We start from the raw sequence: 24,361 nt of genomic DNA on the forward strand, positions 1-24,361 counted from the left end.
TTAAAACCATTCCTAAGGAAATTCGTGCTAGTATTTTTTGATGAAATCCTAGTATACAGCCCGAGCAGGAATGAACATATCCAGCACCTACATAAGGTACTTTCAACATTACAACATAACGAGTTATTCCTTAACAGGGGAAAATGTAATTTTGAGTGCAAGCAAATTTCTTATCTTGGCCATATCCTTGACGAGAATGTTGTAGCCACGGATCCAACAAAGTTAGAAGCAATGAGCACATATCCAGTTCCAGAATCTCCTAAGCAATTGAAAGGGTTCCTTGGTCTGACCGGATACTATAGAAGATTTATAAAAGAACGGCTCCATAGCACGACCCTGTTAAAAAAAGGTCTGTTTGAATGGAATAAAGAAGCTGAAGATGCATTCCTATTGTTGAAGCAGCGTATGCTTTCCCCTCCGATCCTGACGCTTCCAAATTTCAATATTCCATTTTTAGTAGAGACCGATGCAAGCGGAGTTGGTATAGGGGCAGTATTAATGCAAGAAGGTCGACCCATTTCATTCATAAGCAAGGCGATTGAACTAGAGTAGTTACCATCATCCACGTATGAAAAAGAGTTGATGTCCTTGACCTTTGCGGTGGAAAAGTGGAGATCTTACCTTAGATACAAGAAATTCATTGTGAAGACCGATCATGAAGCTCTTACATACTTGCTGGAACAAAGAGTTCAAACCCCGACACAAGAAAATGGCTCTACAAATTGGTGGGATACAATTTTGTTGTTCAATATAAAAGGGGAAAAGAAAACTTGGTGGCAGATGCTTTGTCCATGCGGGTAGCAGGTGTCCAATGTGCAGGAATTTCGGTCTATCACACTGCTGTCATAAAAAAAATTCAGGAAAGCTATGAAGAAGATCCCAACTTAGCCAAAGTCATTCGTGAAATTTTTGCTAATGCTGATTCTCACCCTGAATGCTCATATGACCAAGGGATGTTAAGAAAAAGGGACCGGTTGGTGGTGGGAAAGAATAACGATCTCAGAAATACCTTAATAACAACCATGCACTTGGGAGCAGAAGGGGAACATTCGGGGACTCTGGTCACCCAGAAGAAAATGCAGCTTGTTTACTCTTGATCAGGGATGCTTAAAGATATGAGAGAATTTGTCCGAACCTATGAAGTTTGCCAAAAAAAAAAAACCTGATAACTCAGCATATATAGGTCTGCTTTAGCCCTTAGCAATTCCCAATCGATTTTGGGAATTGGTCTCCATGGATTTCATTGAAAGCTTGCCTAAGTCAAAAGGTAAAAGTGTTATATTTGTGGCAGTTGACAGACTATCGAAAATGACCCACTTTATGAGCCTGCAACACCCCTTTTCTACCCGGACAGTAGCTAAATTATTTGTGGACAACGTTTCCAAGCTCCATGGAATGCCAATAACCATCATCAGTGATCGGGGAAAAGTGTTCTTAAGCACCTTCTAGCGGGAATTCTTAAGTATATAAGGACTAAAACAAGCTTTATCCTCAGCCTATCACCCCTAGACGGATGGCCAGACCGAGATAGTCAACAAATGCTTGGTCACTTATCTACGCTGCATGGCTGGCAAAACTCCGAAAGATTGGGTACACTGGTTGCCCTTGGCTGAATGGTGGTATAATACTAATTTCCATACAATAATACAAACAACACCTTTCGAAGCAATGTATGGATACCCCCCTCCGGTCCACACACCGTATGTAGCAGGAGACTCGAGAGTGGAAGAAGTGGATGCATCATTAACAGCCAGAAAAGTCTCAATCCAACTCATAAAATTCCATTTGAAAAGAGCCTATAATCGTATGAAGCAACAATAGGACAAGAAGAGAAAGATGTCACATTGCAAGTGGGTAGCTGGGCATTGGTGAAGTTACAGCCATATAGACAACGCTCGGTCCAGAAGTTATTCCACAAGCTCTCACCAAAGTATTTTGGGCTATTTGAAGTGTTGGAAAGGATTGAGGAAGTTGCTTACAAGCTGGAACTCGGGACCGACACTAGGATACACAATGTCTTCCATGTCTCGCAATTAAAATCATTCCAAGGAACCCCTGCTGCTATTGAAAATATTCCCCAACTTAGCACACAACCAAATAGGACCGGCAAAATTGTGGGTGAACAAGATATCATGGTGCATGGGAAAATGAAAAAACAATTGTTGATCAATTGGGATGGGGTCCAAATAGAAGACCAAACTTGGGAAGATGCGGAAGTTATAAGCATTCAATTCCCGGAGATGCTAGCAACAAGGAGGCAAACAAGACAACATTCTCTTCGTCGGGGTCGACGAACTTCTGATGGGGGAGATGATGTTACGATCCACGAATAAGAAAGTGCACCCTCCACGGTCCTATGGAACACTTGGGCTAGAGACTCGGTCGGGAACTCTGTTTTCATAGCATAACAATATTTTAATATTGTTTTTCTATTCCCACAAAACTGATTGTTGACTAAGTCCCTAAAAGTTGTTGTAACAAAATTGTAACCGACTACTATTGGGTAATTCAGCCGCTATAAATGCTGATGCCCACCCCACTTTTTGGGCATGAATGAAAGCTTGTGATAGTTGTTACTCTAAATTATTCTCTCAATCTTGAACCTCTATCTTGGACTACTAGGTGTATTCTAGTAGTATTCTCTTCTCACCTCGATTTCTTCTCTCTTTAACCTCGAATTCACTTCTCACATTATATCCGCTGCGCTTGATTAAAGAATTCAATATTCGGTCTCAGCTATCAAGAACCCGATTCATGGTATTAAGAACTCGGAAAGCTAAGTTATAGTTTAAAGCTTAACAGATTCATTCTTCCTAATTTAAAAAGTAATAGATAATGGATGGGAATGATGGAAGCTAGTGTATAATCAATTTCCCCTTCTATCCTGGGGCTTTGGTTCAATAGCCTTAGGGAGGCCAACCTCAATCAAGTCATATAAGTTATTAGTTATTTTGTGATTAGATTATGTACCTACTTGATTGATTACCCAAGTAGCCTCAAAATCAATCTATTTCTGTTTATTTATGAAAAGTTCTTAAGTATCCGATAATCAAATGAATATGTTAGAATTAAATACATTATCAAACACCTCAATGAATATTACAATAACTTTAAACGAACAAAACAATCATTATAAGTTCTATCTAGATATGAATTATCACAAATTCAATCAAATAAAACTATTAAAGAATCAGCTAATTACAACGTAAATAAATAACAAATTAAAATTAATATAAATTAAAATTAATGTGAATCACTTTTAAAATTTTATTGTTATTAGAACTATTATATATAATATTTCCTTAAGAAACATCTCATGGATACTGTCTCTTTGAACATGAAAGTCAAATCTTTTAGCCTCTTAAAGATATGAATAATTAAGCCATTGATATCTACGGCGCACGTCTCTCTATCTCTTCTTCTAATCGTAACTATATTATCCTCTTCAAACTTCACGTGCGAGATGCCGAGCATAGAGAAAAGTTCTATACAAGCCTATAAATTAATGGGATGAAACTTTCTTCCCTCATCTTCAAACTCAAAACACTTCATTATAAGTCCAGGAAACCGATAAACAATGAAGACATCAACAATTTCCTTAATTCTCATCCTTCAAGTCATCTTCGCAGTTGCTTCTGCCGCTCCTAACGCTGTCCTCGACATAAATGGAAAGAAACTCCGGTCAGAAACCCAATATTACATCTTACCTGTTTTTTGTGGCATGGGAGGAGGCTTAACTTTGGGATTCACCGGCCGAGTGAACAACTCTGAAGTCGATTTCTGCCCACTCGACGTCGTCCAGAAAGGCAATGAACTCGAAACTGGGCTCCCGTTGACTTTCTCGCCGGTGAATCCAAAGAAAGACGTCATCCGTGAATCGACAGACCTTAATATCCAGTTCGAAGCTTCCACCATATGCATTCAATCGACGTTATGGAAACTGACAGGTCGGGATGAGGCGACCGGTCTTAACTTTGTGGGTACTGGCGGTGAAAAGGGGAATCCGGGGAAAGATACGGTGAGCAACTGGTTTAAGATAGAGAAATATGATAACGACTACAAGTTGGTGTTCTGTCCGTCGGTATGCGATATTTGTAAGGTTATATGCATGGATGTCGGAATCTATGTGGATGAAAATCATATGAGGCGTTTAGTACTGAGTGAGAAGCCATTCAAGGTTATGTTTCGGAAAGTGGATTAATTAAAATGTTTAAAGCAAATCTTACTGTTACCAATTTCTTATACTTGTAATAATGTAACTTGATCTTTAATGTTCCTGAATAAAGATATCAAGTATTTGGTCAATATAGGATATCCAAGAACAAGTGTCCTTCCATGTTCTTATTTAAGAATAAAAGTATAGTTTATTATTATTATTATTATTTTTTAACTTAATATATTATATTATCAATTTACTTATAAATATTTTTTTTAAAATTTAAATTAAAATATATTAAAACTAAAAACTAAAATATTTAATTTATTAAAATAAACACTATTATTTAAAAAAATCATTAAATACTAATTTATACTAGGAAGATCCCTATGTGATGCACACGGATAAAAATATATTGTTACAACGTCCCGCATTCATCAAATTTGGTGTTGAATTTAAAATATAAAGTGTTATTAGCCTAATTGATTAAAGAATTGTACTTATTTTGTTAGGTTGCGAGTTCGAAACATACCTATAGTCTCAAATATTCATTTACTCTCACATATATATCAAAATTAACCACAGCTCTCCCGACAATTCGGACACTTTCAAAATTAAGCATCATTATATATATATATAGATTAGTTAGTTAAAAATGTCCAGCATTCATCAAATTTGGTGTTAATTTAAAATATAATGTGTTATTAGTCTAGTTGGTTAAAGAGTTGTACTTGTTTTGTTATGTTATAAGTTCGAAACATACATATAGCAATTTTAATTTTATTTTTAATCGTTTTAAGTGTATGGGCGAGTCAACCCTAAATTCGATCCAAGTATATATTACTCTCATATATATATCCAAATTAATCACAACTCTCGACCCGACAATTCGGACACTTTCAAAATTAAGCATCATTATATATATATATAATCCGATCCAAGTATATATATATATATATATAAATATATATATAATCCGATCCAAGTATATATATATATATATATATATATATATATATATATATATATATATATATATATATATATATATATATAAATTTAATAAAATTGAATTATGTTTTACTATATTTTTATTCATATTATTCATAACACACTTTGTTCTTTTTCTTTTTTTATTCTTAGAGGATTGGGTATACCTAATCAAGTTCTTACAACTAATTTACGTTATAAATTAAAAATTAATTATTTAATATTATTTTATTTACTTTTTATTTAATATATCAAATTATATTTATTTAATTATATAATAAGTTTATTAATTAATATAATGATATATAATGTTGATGTAATTTTTTTTAGAGAAAATAATGTTATATTTTGTAAGAACTTCAATTAAAATGTCAAATTTATTTATATATTTAAAATATTCTATTTATACAAAAAAAAAATTGAAAAAATATTATATATTTATTCAATCAAAATAAATTCATAAAGTGTAAAACAATAAATTGCTTTCGCATTCTATGTCTAATCAATGTGTTTTTTAATATAGCTTTTTTTTTTAAAATGGCTTATTGCCATTTTATTAAAAACCCCAAAAGAGGGAAAATGAGTTTCAAAAAACAAAGTTAGATAGACCCTAGCTTTGTTGGAAAAAAAACAAATGAGTTTCAAACAATTGAATTACAGAACAAATAGAACAACAAACATTTGCTTTACAAACAAATCATCAAACAAGAATTATTTGAACCTTCCTTTCCTTGTAATGATTTTATAGGGGATATTCCATCTTTGACTGAGCTTCCAATTATCTTCATTAATCGGAATTCCCCTCCATGTATGTATGAGAGCGTTTCCATCAGAAACAATATAATCTCAAACTTTTCCTTCTGTTCTCTTATTCGTTCTATAAATTCATGTATTTCTTTCTCTCCAAGTTTTGTAGACTAGGGCTCCAAAGAAACATTTGAAAACATTCGCGTAAAAGCTATATTCCTTACCCTTTTTCTTTACAAGCTCTATGATTTCGTTCCATGTACTTGAAAATTTAGTGATATTAATGTTCTGAGAAAAATTGATCCACAACTTGGATACAAATACACACTCCCTAAACAAGTGATCAATGTTTTCCTCTTTTTCTGTGCAGATTGGGCAATTAACATCTGGAATATTCATATACTTCTTAATTTTGTCTCTTGTCGCCAATCTTTTCCCGAATGTTAGTCAAAGAATGAATTGGTTTCGAGGTATAACCTTTGAAGACCAGACTACTTTGTGTCAATCTACCACCACCTCCTTTTTTCTAATGATCTCCCATGCTTTTCCTGCCACAAACTTTCCATTTATAACAGTATCCCAGTTCTTTATATCAATGTTTCCATTGAATTGTATATTGTTAATTAGATTCAAAATTCTGACTCCTTCTAGAATACTCCTAAGAATAGAGTTGCATTTTCCTTTTTGAATATCTCTAATTGAGTACAAGATATATTTTCTTCTAATTATGACTTTAATAGATTGGAATTCCTCCCGAAGAATTATGGGATTATTCTCTAACCATGGATCGTGCCAGAATAATATTCTATTTTCATTCCCGATTCTAAATTTCATCATCTGATATGCCTCTCCTCTAGTTCTTAGGATTTTCTTCAAGGACCATGCCATTTCATTTTTAATTTGGCATGTCCATATGCTAACTTCTCCTTTCATGAATCTCGTATGAACTCATTTGACCCATAATGAATCTGTCTTCATCTATAGGGCCCATACATGTCTGATTGTGAGCGCTCGATTCTATATGACACAATAAAAGCAACGACTAAAACTCCTTACGAGCTTTGGTCAGGGCGAAAACCCAGTCTAAAACATTTTCATGTTTGGAGATTTTCAGTAGAGGCAAATCCTTATAAGCCTCATATAGATAAATTGGACCCCAAAACAGTTAGTAGTTACTTTATTGGCTATTCTGAAAGATCAAGGGGCTATAAATTTTATGATCCCAACTTAAAGTCAATTTTTGAGACAGGAACAGCTGTATTCTTTGAGAATGTTGAGTTTGGGGTGAAGAATCAAATAAAGGATTTTGTCTTTGAGAAAGAGTCAACTTCTAATTTGGTTAACAAGGAGTTGACTCATATTCCGATTTGTATGGACAATGATCAAGATTCTCATCTGATCATTGATAATATTGGAATAATTCCAGAAAATCAAGACGATATTGATCTCCCAGAGGTATAAACTCAACAACCTCAAGAAGAAAATATTATTGAAGAACAAGTGCCATTACGGCGATCCACAAGAGTAAGTAGAAGTACTATGTCGGATGAATATGTATTTCTTCAAGAACATGAGGATAAGCTTGGCATTATAAAAGATGATCCAATAAATTTTCATCAAGCCATAGATAGTTCTAATTCAGCAAAGTGGATTCAATGAATAAAGAGTATAAATCTATGCAAGACAATAAAGTTTGGGAACTTATCCCATTGCTAGAAGGGGTGAAACCTGTTGATTGTAAATGGATTTGTAAAACCAAACGGGATTCTAAAGGTAATGTGGAAAAGTATAAAGCATGTCTTGTGGCTAAAGGTTTTAATCAAAAATACGAGATTGATTATAAGTTGACTTTTTCTTTGGTTTCAACTAAAGACTCTTTTAGAATAATCATGGCGCTCGTTGCACATTTTGATATGGAGCTACATCAGATGGATGTAAAGACATCATTTTTTAATGGAAAATTTGATGAAATGATTTATATGGTGGAACCAGAAAACTTTGTGTTAGGAGATTCAAGGAATATGGTTTGCAAATTAAAGAAATCCATTTATGGGCTCAAACAAGCGTATCGTCAGTGGTACCATACATTTCATGAGGTAATTCTCACATTTGGTTTTGGAGGGAATTAAATTGATGATTGTATGTATCACAAATTCAGTGGGAGTAAACATATACATATAATTTTATATGTTGATGACATTTTGCTTGCCTCAAATGATATAGGCTTATTGCACCAAACTAAGACTTTTCTATTGAGAAATTTCGAGATGAAAGATCTTGGTGAGGCCTCATTTGTATTAGGGATCCAAATACATCGAGATCGTTCTTGAGGAATTCTTGGATTGTCATAGATGAGCTATATCGATAAAGTACTTAAAAGATATGGCATACAAGATTGTAAATTAAGAAATACCTCGGTCGCTAAGGGAGACAAATTTAGTCTTCAACAATGCCCTAAAAGAAATTTGGAAATTCAAGAAATGCAAAAGATTCCATATGCTTCGGTAGTTGGAGGTCTAATGTATGCTAAGTTTGTACGCGTCCAGATATTGCATACATAGTTGGCGTATTAGGAAGATATTTGAGCAACCCAGGTTTGGATCACTGGGAGGCAGCTAAAAGGGTTATGAGATATCTAAAGAGAACTAGAAGTTACATGCTCACATATCGGAGGTCGGATAATCTTAGATAATTGGGTATTCTGACTCTGATTTTGCGAGATGCCAAGATAGTTTAAGATCCACTTCGGGCTATATATTCTTGTTGGCTGGTGGAGCGATCTCTTGGAAGAGTTCCAAACAAGGACTTACAGCTTCCTCCACCATGACAACAGAGTTTGTAGCATGTTATGAGACATCCAATCAAGCAATATGGCTAAAGAATTTTGTCACTGAGCTGCATATTTTGAAAGGGATAGAAAGACACCTTAGGTTATTTTGTGACAATAATTCATTTGTGTTATATTCGAATAACAATAGGAGCTTGACTAAGTCAAAACATATCGATATAAAGTTCCTAGTTGTGAAAGAAAGGGTACAAAGTGGTCAAATTTCTATAGAACACTTTGGTACAAACTCCATGATAGCTGATCCCTTGACAAAGGGTCTGCCGTGTAATGTCTTTCATGAACACACTACTAACCTGAGTGTTTTAGAGATGGATGATCTCTAGGTTAAGTGGGAGTTTGTAAATTCAGTTGTCTTTCAGTTTGTTTTATGGATATTTATGTAATTCAGTTTCTGATCAGATAAAGTATTGTACGGTTTATTGCATTTTGTACAATAAAGTTAAAGTTTGATCTCACTGAAGTTAAGGTAGAACCAGTTGAAAATTAACATGAATAGATCACCTTACATGTAATTTTTCATGCCACAAATTCATGATTAATCTATGTCATTTAGTCATATTGATATTTGTGACCATTGAAGGTTTAGTTGTGATTGATACAACGAAGACCGCCTTGATCCTTGTTAATATGATTAATGGATGAGATTGTTAATGTTCTCGAAATTGATGACAATACTGTGCACAATAAGGATATATTATTCTTTTTTTAAATATATATGTCTAGTGGGAGATTGTTAGAATTTAAAGGGACATTTATATATTTAAATGAATATATATGGTCATTGATTATAATAAGTCAATATTATGTGATCTAAGGATGTTTGGGATTTGACTTAAGGATGTTATTGTTATGAATATTAAATTGTGGATACATTGCGGTATTTCTAATTTGATGAGGGGCCAAATTAGAAATTAGCGTAATGAGGCAGTTATGACGGTTATGGTCCCCAAAAGGCAGAAAAAATTATAAAAGGGAGGATGGTTGATAAAAAATAAGAACGAACTTATTTTTATCACACGCTCTGATAGAATCGACTTTATCGATAGAGACGGAGGTCTGGCTATCGATGAAGGCTTATGAAAAACGGTTTGAAAGAAATTTTGTTAAGGATTTAATTCGCTTTCTATTCTACGCAAACCCTTGTAAACACTTGAAGCATAATCAAGGCGGAATTGTTTACTTATGTTTGAAGCTCAAAATGAAAGAATGAGAAGATGACAGAAACATTCCAAATAAGCACATAACAATTATAAAGATTTTTTACATGAGAATATCAAATCATTCCAAAGAAATGTTTGTTATTTGTCATGCATTATTGTTAGTGTTTGATTATTGCAACAAAATATCACTAGCAGTTAAATTTCATTTTCCAAAGACATGAATTTAATAGTGCACTAAATATTTTGGATGTGATTTGCTGATTATTTTAAATTTGATTGAAAATTAAAGAATTAAGCATGTTAGTTATAGTTTAAATTATGTTTTCAGCTAATGTTGCAAATATTAATGCCAACATAAGTTCATTTCCAGTCCTTAATGGCTCTAATTTTAAGGATTGGAAGGAGAACATTCAGATTGTTCTCGGTTGAATGGACATGGACCTTGCGATATGGACAGAGCAACCCACTACTCCTACGGTTATTAGCTCTCCTGAAGAGAAGGCTAAATTTGAGAAATTGGAACGCTCTAATCGCATGAGTCTTATGATCATAAAGCGTGCAATTCCGGAGGTGTTCAGGGGTGCTGTGTCTGAAGACACCACCAATGCTAATGATTACCTTGCAGAAATTGAAAAGCGCTTTGTTAAAAGCGATAAGGATGACACAAGCACTATTTTTAAGAGCTTTATTTCAATGAAGTATAAGGGAAATGGTAATATAATGGAGTACATCATAGAGATGTCTAATCTTGCATCAAAACTTAAGGCACTAAAGCTTGATTTGCATGAGGATTTACTTGTGCATCTCATTCTAATTTCTCTTCTGGTTCAATTCAACCACTTTAAGGTCAGTTTTAACTGTCAGAGAGAAACGTGGAACTTGAATGAACTAATTTCTCATTGTGTTCAAGAGGAAGAGAGATTAAAGCAATAAAGGACAGAATGTTCTCATCTGGAAAGCACCTCTAGGGATAAGGGCAAGAAAAGGAAGAATGTTGATGTTGCTCAGGGTCCAAATGCAAAGAAAAAGGTTAACAATGATTGTTTCCTTGCAATAAGGCTGGACATCTAAAGAAGGATTGTACTATATATCGTGCATGGCGCAAAAAGAAAGGTACATTTCTTAATCTGGTTTGTTTTGAAGTTAATTTAGCATCAGTACCTGTAAATACTTGGTGGTTAGACTCTGATGCTACTACTAACATCAGTATTTCAGTACAGGGTTGCCTGAGCTACCGAAAGCCAAGTGATGCTGAAAGACGTATCTTTGTGGGCGATGGAAAATCAGTAGAAGTTGAAGCAATTGGACACTTTAGATTATTGCTTAGTTTTGGTTTCTATTTGGATTTAAATGATACATTTATTGTACATTCGTTTAAACGAAATTTGGTTTCTATTCGTTATTTGGACAAACATGGTTATTCTAGTTTGTTTAGAAATGGTCAATTTAAATTATCTATTGGTACTTCGGATGTTGGAACCGGTTCATTTATGCATTATGACAATCTGTATTTACTTGATACAATTGCTTTATATAATGAAACCCTGAATGTGGAATCAAGAGGTACTAAACGAAAGCTAAATAATAATAATTCAGGTACATTATGGCACAAACGCTTAGGTCACATCTCTAGAAATAGAGTTGAACGTCTTGTGTCAGATGGGATTCTAAATTCCATTGATTTTTCGGACTTTAATGTATGTATTGAATGTATTAAAGGAAAACAAACCAAAGATAGAAAATTGAATGCATATAGAGCTATAAGAATACTTAAGTTGATACATACGGATGTTTGTGGGCCGTTTCCGACTCCGTCTTGGAATGGTCAGCGATATTTCGTATCATTCATAGACGATTTCTCTAGATATGCATACATTTTTTCTTATTCAAGAAAATGTTCAAACATTGGATGTGTTCAAGTCATTTAAGGTTGAAGTTGAAAATAAACTCAACAAAAAGATAAAGAAAGTTAAATCCGATCGTGGTGGTGAATACTACGGTTGGTATGACGGTTCAAGTGAGCAACGTCCAGGGTCTTTCGCTAAATACCTAGAGGAGTGTGGTATCGTTCCTCAGTACACCATGTCAGGATCTCCAAGCATGAATGGTGTAGTAGAATGACGAAACCATACTTTACAGGATATGGTGAGTAGTATGGTTAGCCATTCATCCTTACCAAAGTCACTCTGAGGTGAAGCACCAAAGACTGCAGCATACATTTTGAATAGAGTGTCAATAAAAGCAACGACTAAAACCCCTTATGAGCTTTGGTTAGGGCAAAAACACAGTCTAAAACATTTTCATGTTTGGGGATTTTCAGTAGAAGCAAAACCTTATAAGCCTCATATAGATAAATTGGACCCCAAAACAGTTAGTGGTTACTTTATTGGCTATTCTGAACGATCAAGGGGCTATAAATTTTATGATCCCAACTTAAAGTCAATTTTTGAGACAGGAACAACTGTATTCTTTGAGGATGTTGAGTTTGGGGTGAAGAATCAAATAAAGGATTTTGTCTTTGAGAAAGAGTCAACTTCTAATTTGGTTAATAAGGAGTTGACTCATATTCCGATTTGTATGGACAATGATCAAGATTCTCATCTGATCATTGATAGTATTGGAATAATTCCAGAAAATCAAGACGATATTGATCTCCTAGAGGTACAAACTCAACAATCTCAAGAAGAAAATATTATTGAGGAACAAGTGCCATTACGGCGATCCACAAGAGTAAGGAGAAGTACTATGTCGGATGAATATGTATTTCTTCAAGAACATGAGGATAATCTTGGCATTATAAAAGATGATTCAATAAACTTTCATCAAGCCATAGATAGTTCTAATTCAGCAAAGTGGATTCAATGAATAAAGAGTATAAATCTATGCAAGACAATAAAGTTTGGGAACTTGTCCCATTACTAGAAGGGGTGAAACCTGTTGATTGTAAATGGATTTTTAAAACCAAACGGGATTCTAAAGGTAATGTGGAAAAGTATAAAGCATGTCTTGTGGCTAAAGGTTTTAATCATAAATACGGGATTGATTATAAATAGACTTTTTCTTTGGTTTCAACTAAAGACTCTTTTAGAACAATTATGGCACTCGTTGCACATTTTGATATGGAGCTACATCAGATAGATGTAAAGACATCATTTTTAAATGGAAAGATTGATGAAATAATTTATATGGTGGAACCAAAAAACTTTGTGTTAGAAGATTCAAGGAATATGGTTTGCAAATTAAAGAAATCCATCTATGGGATCAAACAAGCGTATCGTCAGTGGTACCATACATTTCATGAGGTAATTCTCTCATTTGGTTTTGGAGGGAATTAAATTGATGATTGTATGTTTCACAAATTCAGTGGGAGTAAACATATACATATAATTGTATATGTTGATGACATTTTGCTTGCCTCAAATGATATAGGCTTATTGCACCAAACTAAGACTTTTCTATTGAGAAATTTCGAGATGAAATATCTTGTTGATGCCTCATTTGTTTTAGGGATCCAAATACATCGAGATCGTTCTCGAGTAATTCTTGGATTGTCATAGATGAGCTATATCAACAAAGTACTTAAAAGATATGGCATACAAGATTGTAAATTAGAAAATACCTCGGTCGCTAAGGGAGACAAATTTAGTCTTCAACAATGCCCTAAAAGAAATTTGGAAATTCAAGAAATGCAAAAGATTCCATATGCTTCGGTAGTTGGAAGTCTAATGTATGTTAAGTTTGTATGCGTCCAGATATTGCGTACATAGTTGGCGTATTAGGAAGATATTTGAGCAACCCAGGTTTGGATCACTAGGAGGCAGCTAAAAGGGTTATGAGATATCTAAATAGAACTAGAAGTTACATGCTCACATATCGGAGGTCGAATAATCTTAGATCATTGGGTATTCTGACTCTGATTTTGCGGGATGCCAAGATAGTTTAAGATCCACTTCGGGCTATGTATTCTTGTTGGCTGGTGGAGCGATCTCTTGGAAGAGTTCCAAAAAAGGACTTACAGCTTCCTCCACCATGACAATAGAGTTTGTAGCATGTTATGAGACATCCAATCAAGCAATATGGCTAAAGAATTTTGTCACTGAGCTGCATATTTTGAAAGGGATAGAAAGACACCTTAGGTTATTTTGTGACAATAATTCAGTTGTGTTATATTCGAATAACAATAGGAGCTTGACTAAGTCAAAACATATCGATATAAAGTTCCTCGTTGTGAAAGAAAGGGTACAAAGTGGTCAAATTTCTATAGAACACTTTGGTACAAACTCCATGATAGCTGATCCCTTGACAAAGGGTCTGCCGTGTAATGTCTTTCATGAACACACTACTAACCTGAGTGTTTTAGAGATGGATGATCTCTAGGTTAAGTGGGAGTTTGTAAATTCAGTTGTCTTTTAGTTTGTTTTATGGATATTTATGTAATTCAGTTTCTGATCAGATAAAGTATTGTACGGTTTATTGCATTTTGCACAATAAAGTTAAAGTTTGATCTCACTGAAGTTAAGGTAGGACCAGTTGAAAATTAACATGAATATATCACCTTGCATGTAATTTTTCATGCCACAAATTCATGATTAATCTATGTCATTTAGTCATATTGATATTTGTGACCATTGAAGGTTTAGTTGTGATTGATACAACGAAGACCGCCTTGATCCTTGTTAATATGATTAATGGATGAGATTGTTAATGTTCTCGAAATTGATGACAATACTGTGCACAATAATGATATATTATTCATTTTTTAAATATATATGTCCAGTGGGAGATTGTTAGAATTTAAAGGGACGTTTATATATTTAAATGAATATATATGGTCATTGATTATAATAAGTCAATATTATGTGATCTAAGGATGTTTGGGATTTGACTTAAGGACGTTATTGTTATGAATATTAAATTGTGGATACATTGTGGTATTTCTAATTTGATGAGGGGCCAAATTAGAAATTAGCGTAATGAGGAAGTTATGACGGTTATGGTCCCCAAAAGGCAGAAGAAATTATAAAAGGGAGGATGGTTGATAAAAAATAAGAACGAACTTATTTTTATCACACGCTCTGATAGGATCGGCTTTATCGATAGAGACGGGGGTCTGGCTAATGATGAAGGCTTATGAAAAACGGTTTGAAAGAAATCTTGTTAAGGATTTAATTCGCTTTCTATTCTACGCAAACCCTTGTAAACACTTGAAACATAATCAAGGCGGAATTGTTTACTTATGTTTGAAGCTCAAAATAAAAGAATGAGAAGACGACAGAAATGAAAAGACACAGCAGTTTGTTTATGGATGTTCGGAGCTAATTCTCTTACGTCACCTCTTCTTCCAACCACCGGAAGGATTCACTATAATATGATTCGAATCAATTGATAGGATCAGCTTTATCGATAGAGATGAGGGTCTGGATATTGATGAAGGCTTATGAAAAACGGTTTGAAAGAAATCTTGTTAAGTATTTAATTCGCTTTCTATTCTACGCAAACCCTTGTAAACACTTGAAACAGAATCAAGGCGGAATTGTTTACTTAGGTTTTAAGCTCAAGATGGAAGAATGATAAGATGACAGAAATGAAAAGACACAGTAGTTTGTTTATGGATGTTCGGAGCTATCTCTCCTACGTCACCCCTTCTTCCAACCACCGGAGGGATTCACTATAATATGATTCGAATCAAATACAGTTTGTACACACTTAGCTCACTATTGAACAGAACACACTCTGTTCAATTTACAAAATAAAGAATATCACTCAACTAATGGTGTTTTTAATTCTAGTTCTCTCTTAATTCACACACAGTACAATCAGGAAAGCAGCTTGCAACTTGAATATTCAAAGGATTGATTTCTCAGTAGTTTCAGTAAGCAGAGACTAACGGTCGAATCTTTTAGAATGATACGTGGCACTCTTCCATTGGAAAGCCTCCATTATACACAACAGGTTCTAAGCACAAGGATCGTGGTCGTACACCAACTGGTAGTGCGCCGAATATTCCATCAGAGATGTACCTGCAAAACAAGTAATATGAGGGAAATTCTCTTATGTGACATTCGTTGGTTGGTTGCATATAGTTATCATACTAATCTTCACTAGAACGTGGAGCATGAGTAGAGTACAGCTATAGCACGTGGGTAGGCGGGTGCTAGCTTCAAGCATACTGCTTAATCTTAGCATTAGACATATTTCAGTTAGACGACCTCGTCTAATGAAATCAAACATCCCCGTCTAAGAGTAGAATCCATTAGACCTCCTGGTCTAATGGGATTAGACTTACGTCTAATTACAATCACTTCAGACTAATCTGAAGGAGTTAGACTTACGTCTAACTTTCACCCATTAGACTACACGTCTAATTGTTACAAACCATTAGACTGCACGTCTAACTCCATTGAGTTAGACTGCACGTCTAATTCCGGTTCTACATCAGACTTGTCTGAAAGAGTTAGACTTACATCTAAATTTCAGGTTCTATTAGACTGCACGTCTAACTCCACGAGTTAGACTGCACGTCTAATTACGGTTCTACTTCAGACTTGTCTGAAGGAGTTAGACTTACGTTTAACTTTCACAATCTATTAGACTACACGTCTAACTCCACGAGTTAGACTGCACGTCTAATTCCGAAAATACATTAGACTGCACGTCTAATTCCGAAAATACATTAGACTGCACGTCTAACTCCACGAGTTAGACTGCACGTCTAATTCCAAAATATATTACACTGCACGTCTAACTCCGAAATATATTAGACTGCACGTCTAACTCCGCTAAGTTAGACTGCACGTCTAATTCCGAAATATATTAGACTGCACATCTAACTCCGCTGAGTTAGACTGCACGTCTAACTTCACAAGTTAGATTGCACCTCTAATTACTCTAGTTAGACTGCATGTCTAACACCGCTTAGTTAGACTACACTTCTAGCTTCGCTAGTTAGACTGCACGTCTAACTCCGTGCATCTAATGCCAAATCGGTCTATTGATCCTCACTAGAGCCAAGTCTAATTAGATTGTTCTTTAATGCACATGCATCAGAAACTATTAGACGCATAGGTTATTTCATTATCAAAATCCCACTATTCAAACTATTTCAACACTTAGTCAAAATAATTTGACCAAACACGCTCTCTCTCTTTGAATCCCATCATCAAAGAAATAAGGCTAAAGGATTTCTTCCCTTTTGGAAGACCATCTCATCTAATCATGTCTAAGGATCCAGTTATATATATTTTGCTTTTGTCTTTCATATCTCAGGAACAAGAATGAAGATCTAGGGTATTATAGTTTATGATTTAAGTTTATGATGAAATTATTTTAATTAATTCCAACAGGAGGCTCTCAAAAGAAGGGAGTTAATTGTAATCAACGTTAGAGGAGTTAACCTGCAAACACGCCTTCTTCAGAGAATGGATAATTATAGGCCAACGGACAAAACCGCATGGCTAGATGCCAAAGTTAATGTGAAACTGCAATAGATCCTAGAATCACTCAGCTCGAGATCCATAACAATCAAACATGATACTGAGTCTTCCGGAATTTCTAGGCTACCATGGGCACCACTCAATGCATCAGGTGCTAGTCCTCTGTCCTCCAACTCGATGGAAGTGATGGAAGTGCCCAACTCAACTCCTCCACCCGAGTCAACTCTAGTCAATTTAGTGTCGACCAGCCTAGCTACCGAGCAGTAACCCTCCCCAACCGAGTAACAAACCTCCCTAGCTGCATTCAGTTTTTCTACATCAGCAACTGAAATAATCATAGACATCTTTGTATAGATTCTGAAATCCGAATTTTTATCTACAGCACTAAGACATATGTCTTCTCCATGATCATCTCCATCTCTAAAAGAGCCTGTGTCAGCCGCTGACAAGGAAGTAGCCATTGAGGAATGTGAACAGGCTCATCCTCTACAAATCTTACCAGCCGTCTCCACACATCAACAATCAACTCCGCATTCAGCAGAGTTGTTATCACAAGGGACGGTAGATCTCCGCGGCCTTATCTAGGACTCCCTTGCTCTCCTATAACAGAGCATTGTCATTCTCTTTGGAGAAATGAAATCTCTCAAGGAGCGGGTGTTAACTGCCTCGATAGCATCATCCTAGGACAAACTTCTTGATCAGGTCACGAAGGATAATATGGAGACTACAATAATCAAGGAATCATTGAGCAGGCTCAAATTCTTATTAAGAAATTCCCTCAGTAGTCACAATAAGGAGCTCTCCACAAAGATCGATACAATCACAATGCAGATTGCTGAAGTCACAGACTTCCTTAAACAATCAGGGGATGCTAATGTTAAAGAGGGAGAAAGTAGTAAAGGAAAAGCAATGAAGGGGAAATCAGGAAGGGGAAGGTAGCAAGACAAAGAAGTCAGTTGGAGCGGGCTCAAACAAGCTATAAGGGAAGAAGAAAAACAAGAAATACTTTACTTATTTATATTTATTATTGTCTATATATATATATTTATCTATAGTTCCTTATGCATCATCACTTAGTTTTAACATCATAAAAAGGGGGGAAATTGTTAAATTAAGTAAAAAGGGGAAATCATTAAATTAAGTTGAATTATGAAAAATGTTTTAATTGATTAAAATAAACTTATGATAATTAAAATGAACACACGTGGTTTTGATGAATGAATAAAACTAAGTTCAACAATGTGTTAATACGCAGGTAAAATCAAAGACATCTGCTCTAGGAAACTTAGTAAGTAGCTCGCCATCCACCGAGTTGCTCAAACAGTAGAGTTGTCATCAACTGAAGACTCGCTAACAGCATAGTTGCAATCAGCTGAAGACTCGCTAATAGCAGAGTTGCCATCAGCAGACTCGCTATAAGCTGAGCTACTCCATCAACAGAGTTCGCCAACAGTAGAGTTCCATCAGCTAAACATTTGCTATCATAAGAGTCACTCAAACTGAAGAGTTCGCTGACAGTAGAGTTTCTCAAATAGTAGAGTTTGCTGGCAGCAGAGTTACTCAAATAGTAGAGTTCGCTAGCAGTATAGTTGCTCAAACAATAAAGTTCGCTAGCAGTAGAGCTCGACATCAGCAAAGTTCGCTAGTAGTTGAGTCGATCAACAACTGAGTTCGCTATCAGTAGAGTAGCTCATTAGTAGAGCTCGCTATCAACTGAGTTTCACATCAGCTGATGCTTATCAGCTAAGTTAAGTAGTTTAGCACTCATAAATTTTAATAAGACAAAATGTACAACCAACTCTCTACTCTGATATATAAAACGATAAACGAATATTCCATTTCCTTGCGCACTAGAACCCCGTACGCTAGGCATACAACAAATGTATCGTTGCCACGTATCGACAAAATGGATTCGAGCGTTGTCATGCCTCAAGTATAAAAATGCATCAAATAACAACGGTGAAGCGTTTGGTTATTTGTAAGTCACTACTTTACGCATACACGAGACAATATACATTGAAAGACGTTAACATACACGACAATCACACAAGATAGTTTACTCGATAATATTTTGTATCATTCGATAATCATCTTACTTGTGTAAGTTGAACATATAGTCGTTTGTTCAACAAGATAGTGTGAGAGCTAGAAGTTCAGACAAACAAGTGTTAAGGCATGTGATCTGAGTGGGTTTGTGTAGCGTCTATACAAATCAAAGTCTTTTAGTGGAATTCTTTTGGAAACAGAAGAAGGGGTGACGTAGGAGTATTTATCTCCGAACATCCATAAAATCTTGTGTTGTCTTTTCATTATTTTATTAATTCTTATATCTGCCACTTCAAATTCTGAAAGCATTTTCCGCACTTGAAATCGTTCAAGAGCTTGCTACGATTTGTCCAAGAATATCCCAACAACCGAGTTTGGTTATGAATATTATTTATACACATTCTCATTGATAATATTTAAATTTTTTAGAGAAAAATTATTAATATTATTTTGTAATTGAAACTATTATTAACATCACAATTTTATGTTTTACTATATTTTATTCTATTAAAAATATAAAATATTATTATTTTTATATCATAATTATTAATATGTATAATTTTTTAATAACAATTTTTAATGAAATATTTCATATTTAACTTTTTTTTAATGTTTTTTAATTAATTTATTTATATAAAATTATTATTTTATTTTCAAGTTTTTATATTTTAATTAATTTATTATAATTTTATTATTAATATATAATATTTAAATTAATTATATAAAAATGATTATATTATTATTATTTATTGTAATTACAATTAAAATTTTATTTTATTAATTATATAATATTATAAATAATTTATTGATATTATTTAAATAATTGAAATAATTTTTTTTAATAAATTAATTAAAAATTTATAATTAATTTAGTTATAAAAAATAATGTAATATAATTATATATATATATATATATATAATATTATAATTATAAGAGAGAAAATTAATCCAGAAAAAAAGTGTTACATAAATGTGATTTATTCTTTCTAATTTAAAAAGTAATGGATGAAAATGATGGAAGCTAGTGTGCAATTCATTTATCCTTCTATCTTGGGGGTATTGAACCAGGCTTTGGTTCAATAGCATCAACGGAGGCCAACCTCAATTAAGTCAAATGAGCTATTAGTTATTTTGTGATATTTTGGACACATCATTTCATGTGAAATTTATCTATTAGATTGCCTACTTAATCGATAATCAAGTAGCCTCAAAGTCAATTTATTTTTACCTATTTATGGAAAGTTTCTAAATATCTGATAATCAAACCAATATGTTGGAATTAAATCCATTAACCAAACACATCAAATGAATATTACAATAACTTTAAACGAAAAAAAACAATAATTACAAATTCTATCTAGATATGAATTATCAGAAATTCAATCAAATAAAACTATTAAAGAATCAGCTTTACAACGTAAATAAATAACAAATTAAAAATAATGTGAATCACTTTTATAATTTTATTATTATTAGAACTATTATATATAATATTTCTTTAAGAAACATCTCATGGATACTATCTCGAACATGAAAGTCAAAACATCTCATGGATACTCTCTTTGAACATGAAAGTCAAATATTTTAGCCTATGAATAATTAAGCCATTCACATCTACGGCACGTCTCTCTGTCTCTTCTTCTAATCTTAACTATATTATCCTCTTCAAACTTCACGTGCGAGATGCCGTGCATGGAGAAAAGTTCTATACAAGCCTATAAATTAACCGGATGAGATTCTTCTTCCCTCATCTTCAAACTCAAAACACTTCATTATAAGTCCAGGAAACCAATAAACAATGAAGACATCAACAATTTCCTTAATTCTCATCCTTCAAGTCATCTTCGCAGCTGCTTCCTCCGCTCCTAACGCTGTCCTCGACATAAATGGAAAGAAACTCCGGTCAAAAACCCAATATTACATCTTACCTGTTTTTCGTGGCATGGGAGGAGGCTTAACTTTGGGCTTCACCGGCCGAGTGAACAACTCTGAAGTCGATTTCTGCCCACTAGATGTCGTCCAGAAAGGCAATGAACTCGAAACTGGTCTCCCGTTGACTTTCTCGCCGGTGAATCCAAAGAAAGACGTCATCCGTGAATCGACAGACCTTAATATCCAGTTCGAAGCTTCCACCATATGCATTCAATCGACGTTATGGAAACTGACAGGTCGGGATGAGGCGACCGGTCTTAACTTTGTGGGTACTGGCGGTGAAAAGGGGAATCCGGGGAAAGATACGGTGAGCAACTGGTTTAAGATAGAGAAATATGATAACGACTACAAGTTGGTGTTCTGTCCGTCGGTCTGCCATATTTGTAAGGTTATATGCATGGATGTCGGAATCTATGTGGATGAAAATCATATGAGGCGTTTAGTACTGAGTGAGAAGCCATTCAAGGTTATGTTTAGAAAAGTGGATTAATTAAAATGTTTATTAAAGCAAATCTTACTTTTACCAATTTCTTATACTTGTAATAATGTAACTTGATCTTTAATGTTCCTGAATAAAGAGATCAAGTATTTGGTCAATATTGGATATCCAAGAACAAGTCTCCTTCCATGTTCTTATTTAAGAATAAAAGTATAGTTTATTATTATTACTTTTTTTTTTTTTGTGTAACTTAATTTATTATATTATCAATTTACTTATATAAATTTATTTTTTAAAATTTAAATTAAAATTAAAATATATTAAAACTAAAAACTAAAATATTTAATTTATTTAAAGAAACACTATTATTTTAAAAAATCATTAAATACTAATTTATACTAGGAAGATACCCGTGCGATGCAAACGGATAAAAATATATTGTTACAACGTACCGCATTTATCAAATTTGGTGTTTAATTTAAAATATAAAGTGTTATTAGCCTAATTGATTAAAGAATTGTAATTGTTTTATTAGGTTGCGAGTTCGAAACATACCTATAGTCTAAAATATTCATTTACTCTCACATATATATCCAAATTAACCACAGCTCTCCCGAAATTCGGACACTTTCAAAATTAAGCTTCATTATATATATATATATATATATATATATATATTAGTTAGTTAAAAATGTCCAGCATTCATCAAATTTGGAGTTAATTTAAAATATAATGTGTTATTAGTCTAATTAGTTAAAGAGTTGTAATTATTTTGTTAGGTTGCAAGTTCAAAACATATATATAGCAATTTTAATTTTAGTTTTAATCGTTTTAATTTTGTGAGCGGGTCAACCCTGAATTCGATCCAAGTATCCATTTACTCTCACATATATATCCAAATTAACCACAACTCTCGACCCGACAATTCAGACACTTTCAAAATTAAGCATCATTATATATATATATATATATATATATATATATATATATATATATATATATATATATATATATATATATATATATATATATATATATATATATATATATATTTCTAAATTTAGTAAAATTAAATTATGTTTACTATCTTTTTCTTCTTCTTATTCATAACACACTTTGTTCATTTTCTTTTTTCTTCTTAGAGGATTGGGTACACCTAATCAAGTTTTATAACTAATTTACGTTATAAATTAAAAATTAATTATTTTTTATTTTTATTTTATTTATTTTTTATTTAATATATCAAATTATATTTATTTAATTATATAATTTGATATAATAAGTTTATTAATTAATATAATGATATAATAATGTTGATGTATTGTTTTTAGAAAAATAATGCTATATTTTGTAAGAACTTGAATGAAAGTGTTCAAATTTATTTATGTATTTAAATTATTTTATTTATACAAAAAAAAATTGAAAAAATATTTTATATTTATTCAATCAAAATAAATTCATAAGGAGTGAAACAATAAATTGCTTTCGCATTCAATGTCTAATCAATGTGTTTTTTAATATAGCTTTATTATAACAAACAAGTGATTAATAAAAGTATAGTTTACTATTATTAACTCTTTCCTTTTTTTTTATTTTTTTTTTTTATATAACTTAATTTATTATGAAAGAAAAATAAATAAAACGATCTTAAAAACAATAAAACAGTACTAATTTATCTTTTAAAATTTAATAAAATTATATTATATTTTACATTTTTTTTTCATTCATAACACACTTCTTTCTTTTTCTTCTTGGAGCTTGGAGACCTAATTAATTATTTAATATGCATGTTTCCAAAATAAATATTAGTATTCTATTTAAATTATTTTTTATTTAATATATCAAATTATATTTATTTAATATATTAAGTTTATTAATTAATATAATAATCTTAATATATTGTTTTAAGGGAAGAATATCATATTACTTACAAACTTTCAAATTTTGATAGTTGTGTGAAAATTATTTATTTATTTAAAATATTTTATTTATACAAAAGAATTTGAGAAAATGTAGTATAATTATTCAAATTAATACAAATTCAAAAAGACCTTAAAAAATAAGTTACTCTCGTATTTTATGAAAAGATTCTTAAACAATTTAAAACATTTCTCGCCTTTCAATTTTCCCTTCCCTTCCCCAGATTGACGCTCTCAAGTCTATCGTGTCATTGATGAGGTATTTATCGTTTAGTTTTCGGGTTATTCAAATTCATCGGTTTGATTTTTCGATTTTTTTAATTTAAAAACAAACCGGATTCTAATAAAATCGAACCGAATTTGATATCCGGTTCAAATTTTGAATAATTCAAATTTAAACCGAATTCAATTTTATTTTTTATTTTATTGTTAAATCTTAATTTTAAATTATTCTAATTCAAAACTAATTCGAATTCGAACCATTTTTTTTATTTTTAAATTTTGAACTAAGATTATTATAATTCAAAACAAAGTTTGAATTAAGATGTTGAACAGAGGAGATAGACGTTGAACGACGGAAAGTTCGATCTTAAAGAATATATGTAACATATAAAAGCAGGGTGGAGATAGATTTTGAATTCGAAATAGATGATGCTTAATTGAACCAAAATAAAGTCATGGACGAGATCAA

At 32.9% G+C, this 24,361-nt stretch overlaps 2 protein-coding genes across 2 annotated transcripts; both read left to right on the top strand.

Moving 5' to 3' along the window:
• Positions 1-3,577: 3,577 nt before the first annotated feature.
• LOC124923124 (miraculin-like) lies at positions 3,578-4,221 on the top strand. Its single transcript, XM_047463548.1, has one exon. The coding sequence runs from the start codon at positions 3,578-3,580 to the stop codon at positions 4,199-4,201; it is 624 nt and encodes a 207-aa protein (XP_047319504.1). The 3' UTR covers positions 4,202-4,221.
• A 16,926-nt stretch (positions 4,222-21,147) lies between these two features.
• Positions 21,148-21,907, top strand: LOC124923237 (miraculin-like). The gene has a single exon (XM_047463553.1). The coding sequence runs from the start codon at positions 21,179-21,181 to the stop codon at positions 21,800-21,802; it is 624 nt and encodes a 207-aa protein (XP_047319509.1). The 5' UTR covers positions 21,148-21,178; the 3' UTR covers positions 21,803-21,907.
• Positions 21,908-24,361: the final 2,454 nt, after the last annotated feature.

This window comes from Impatiens glandulifera, chromosome 1, assembly GCF_907164915.1.
Source record: "Impatiens glandulifera chromosome 1, dImpGla2.1, whole genome shotgun sequence".
NCBI lineage: Eukaryota > Viridiplantae > Streptophyta > Magnoliopsida > Ericales > Balsaminaceae > Impatiens > Impatiens glandulifera.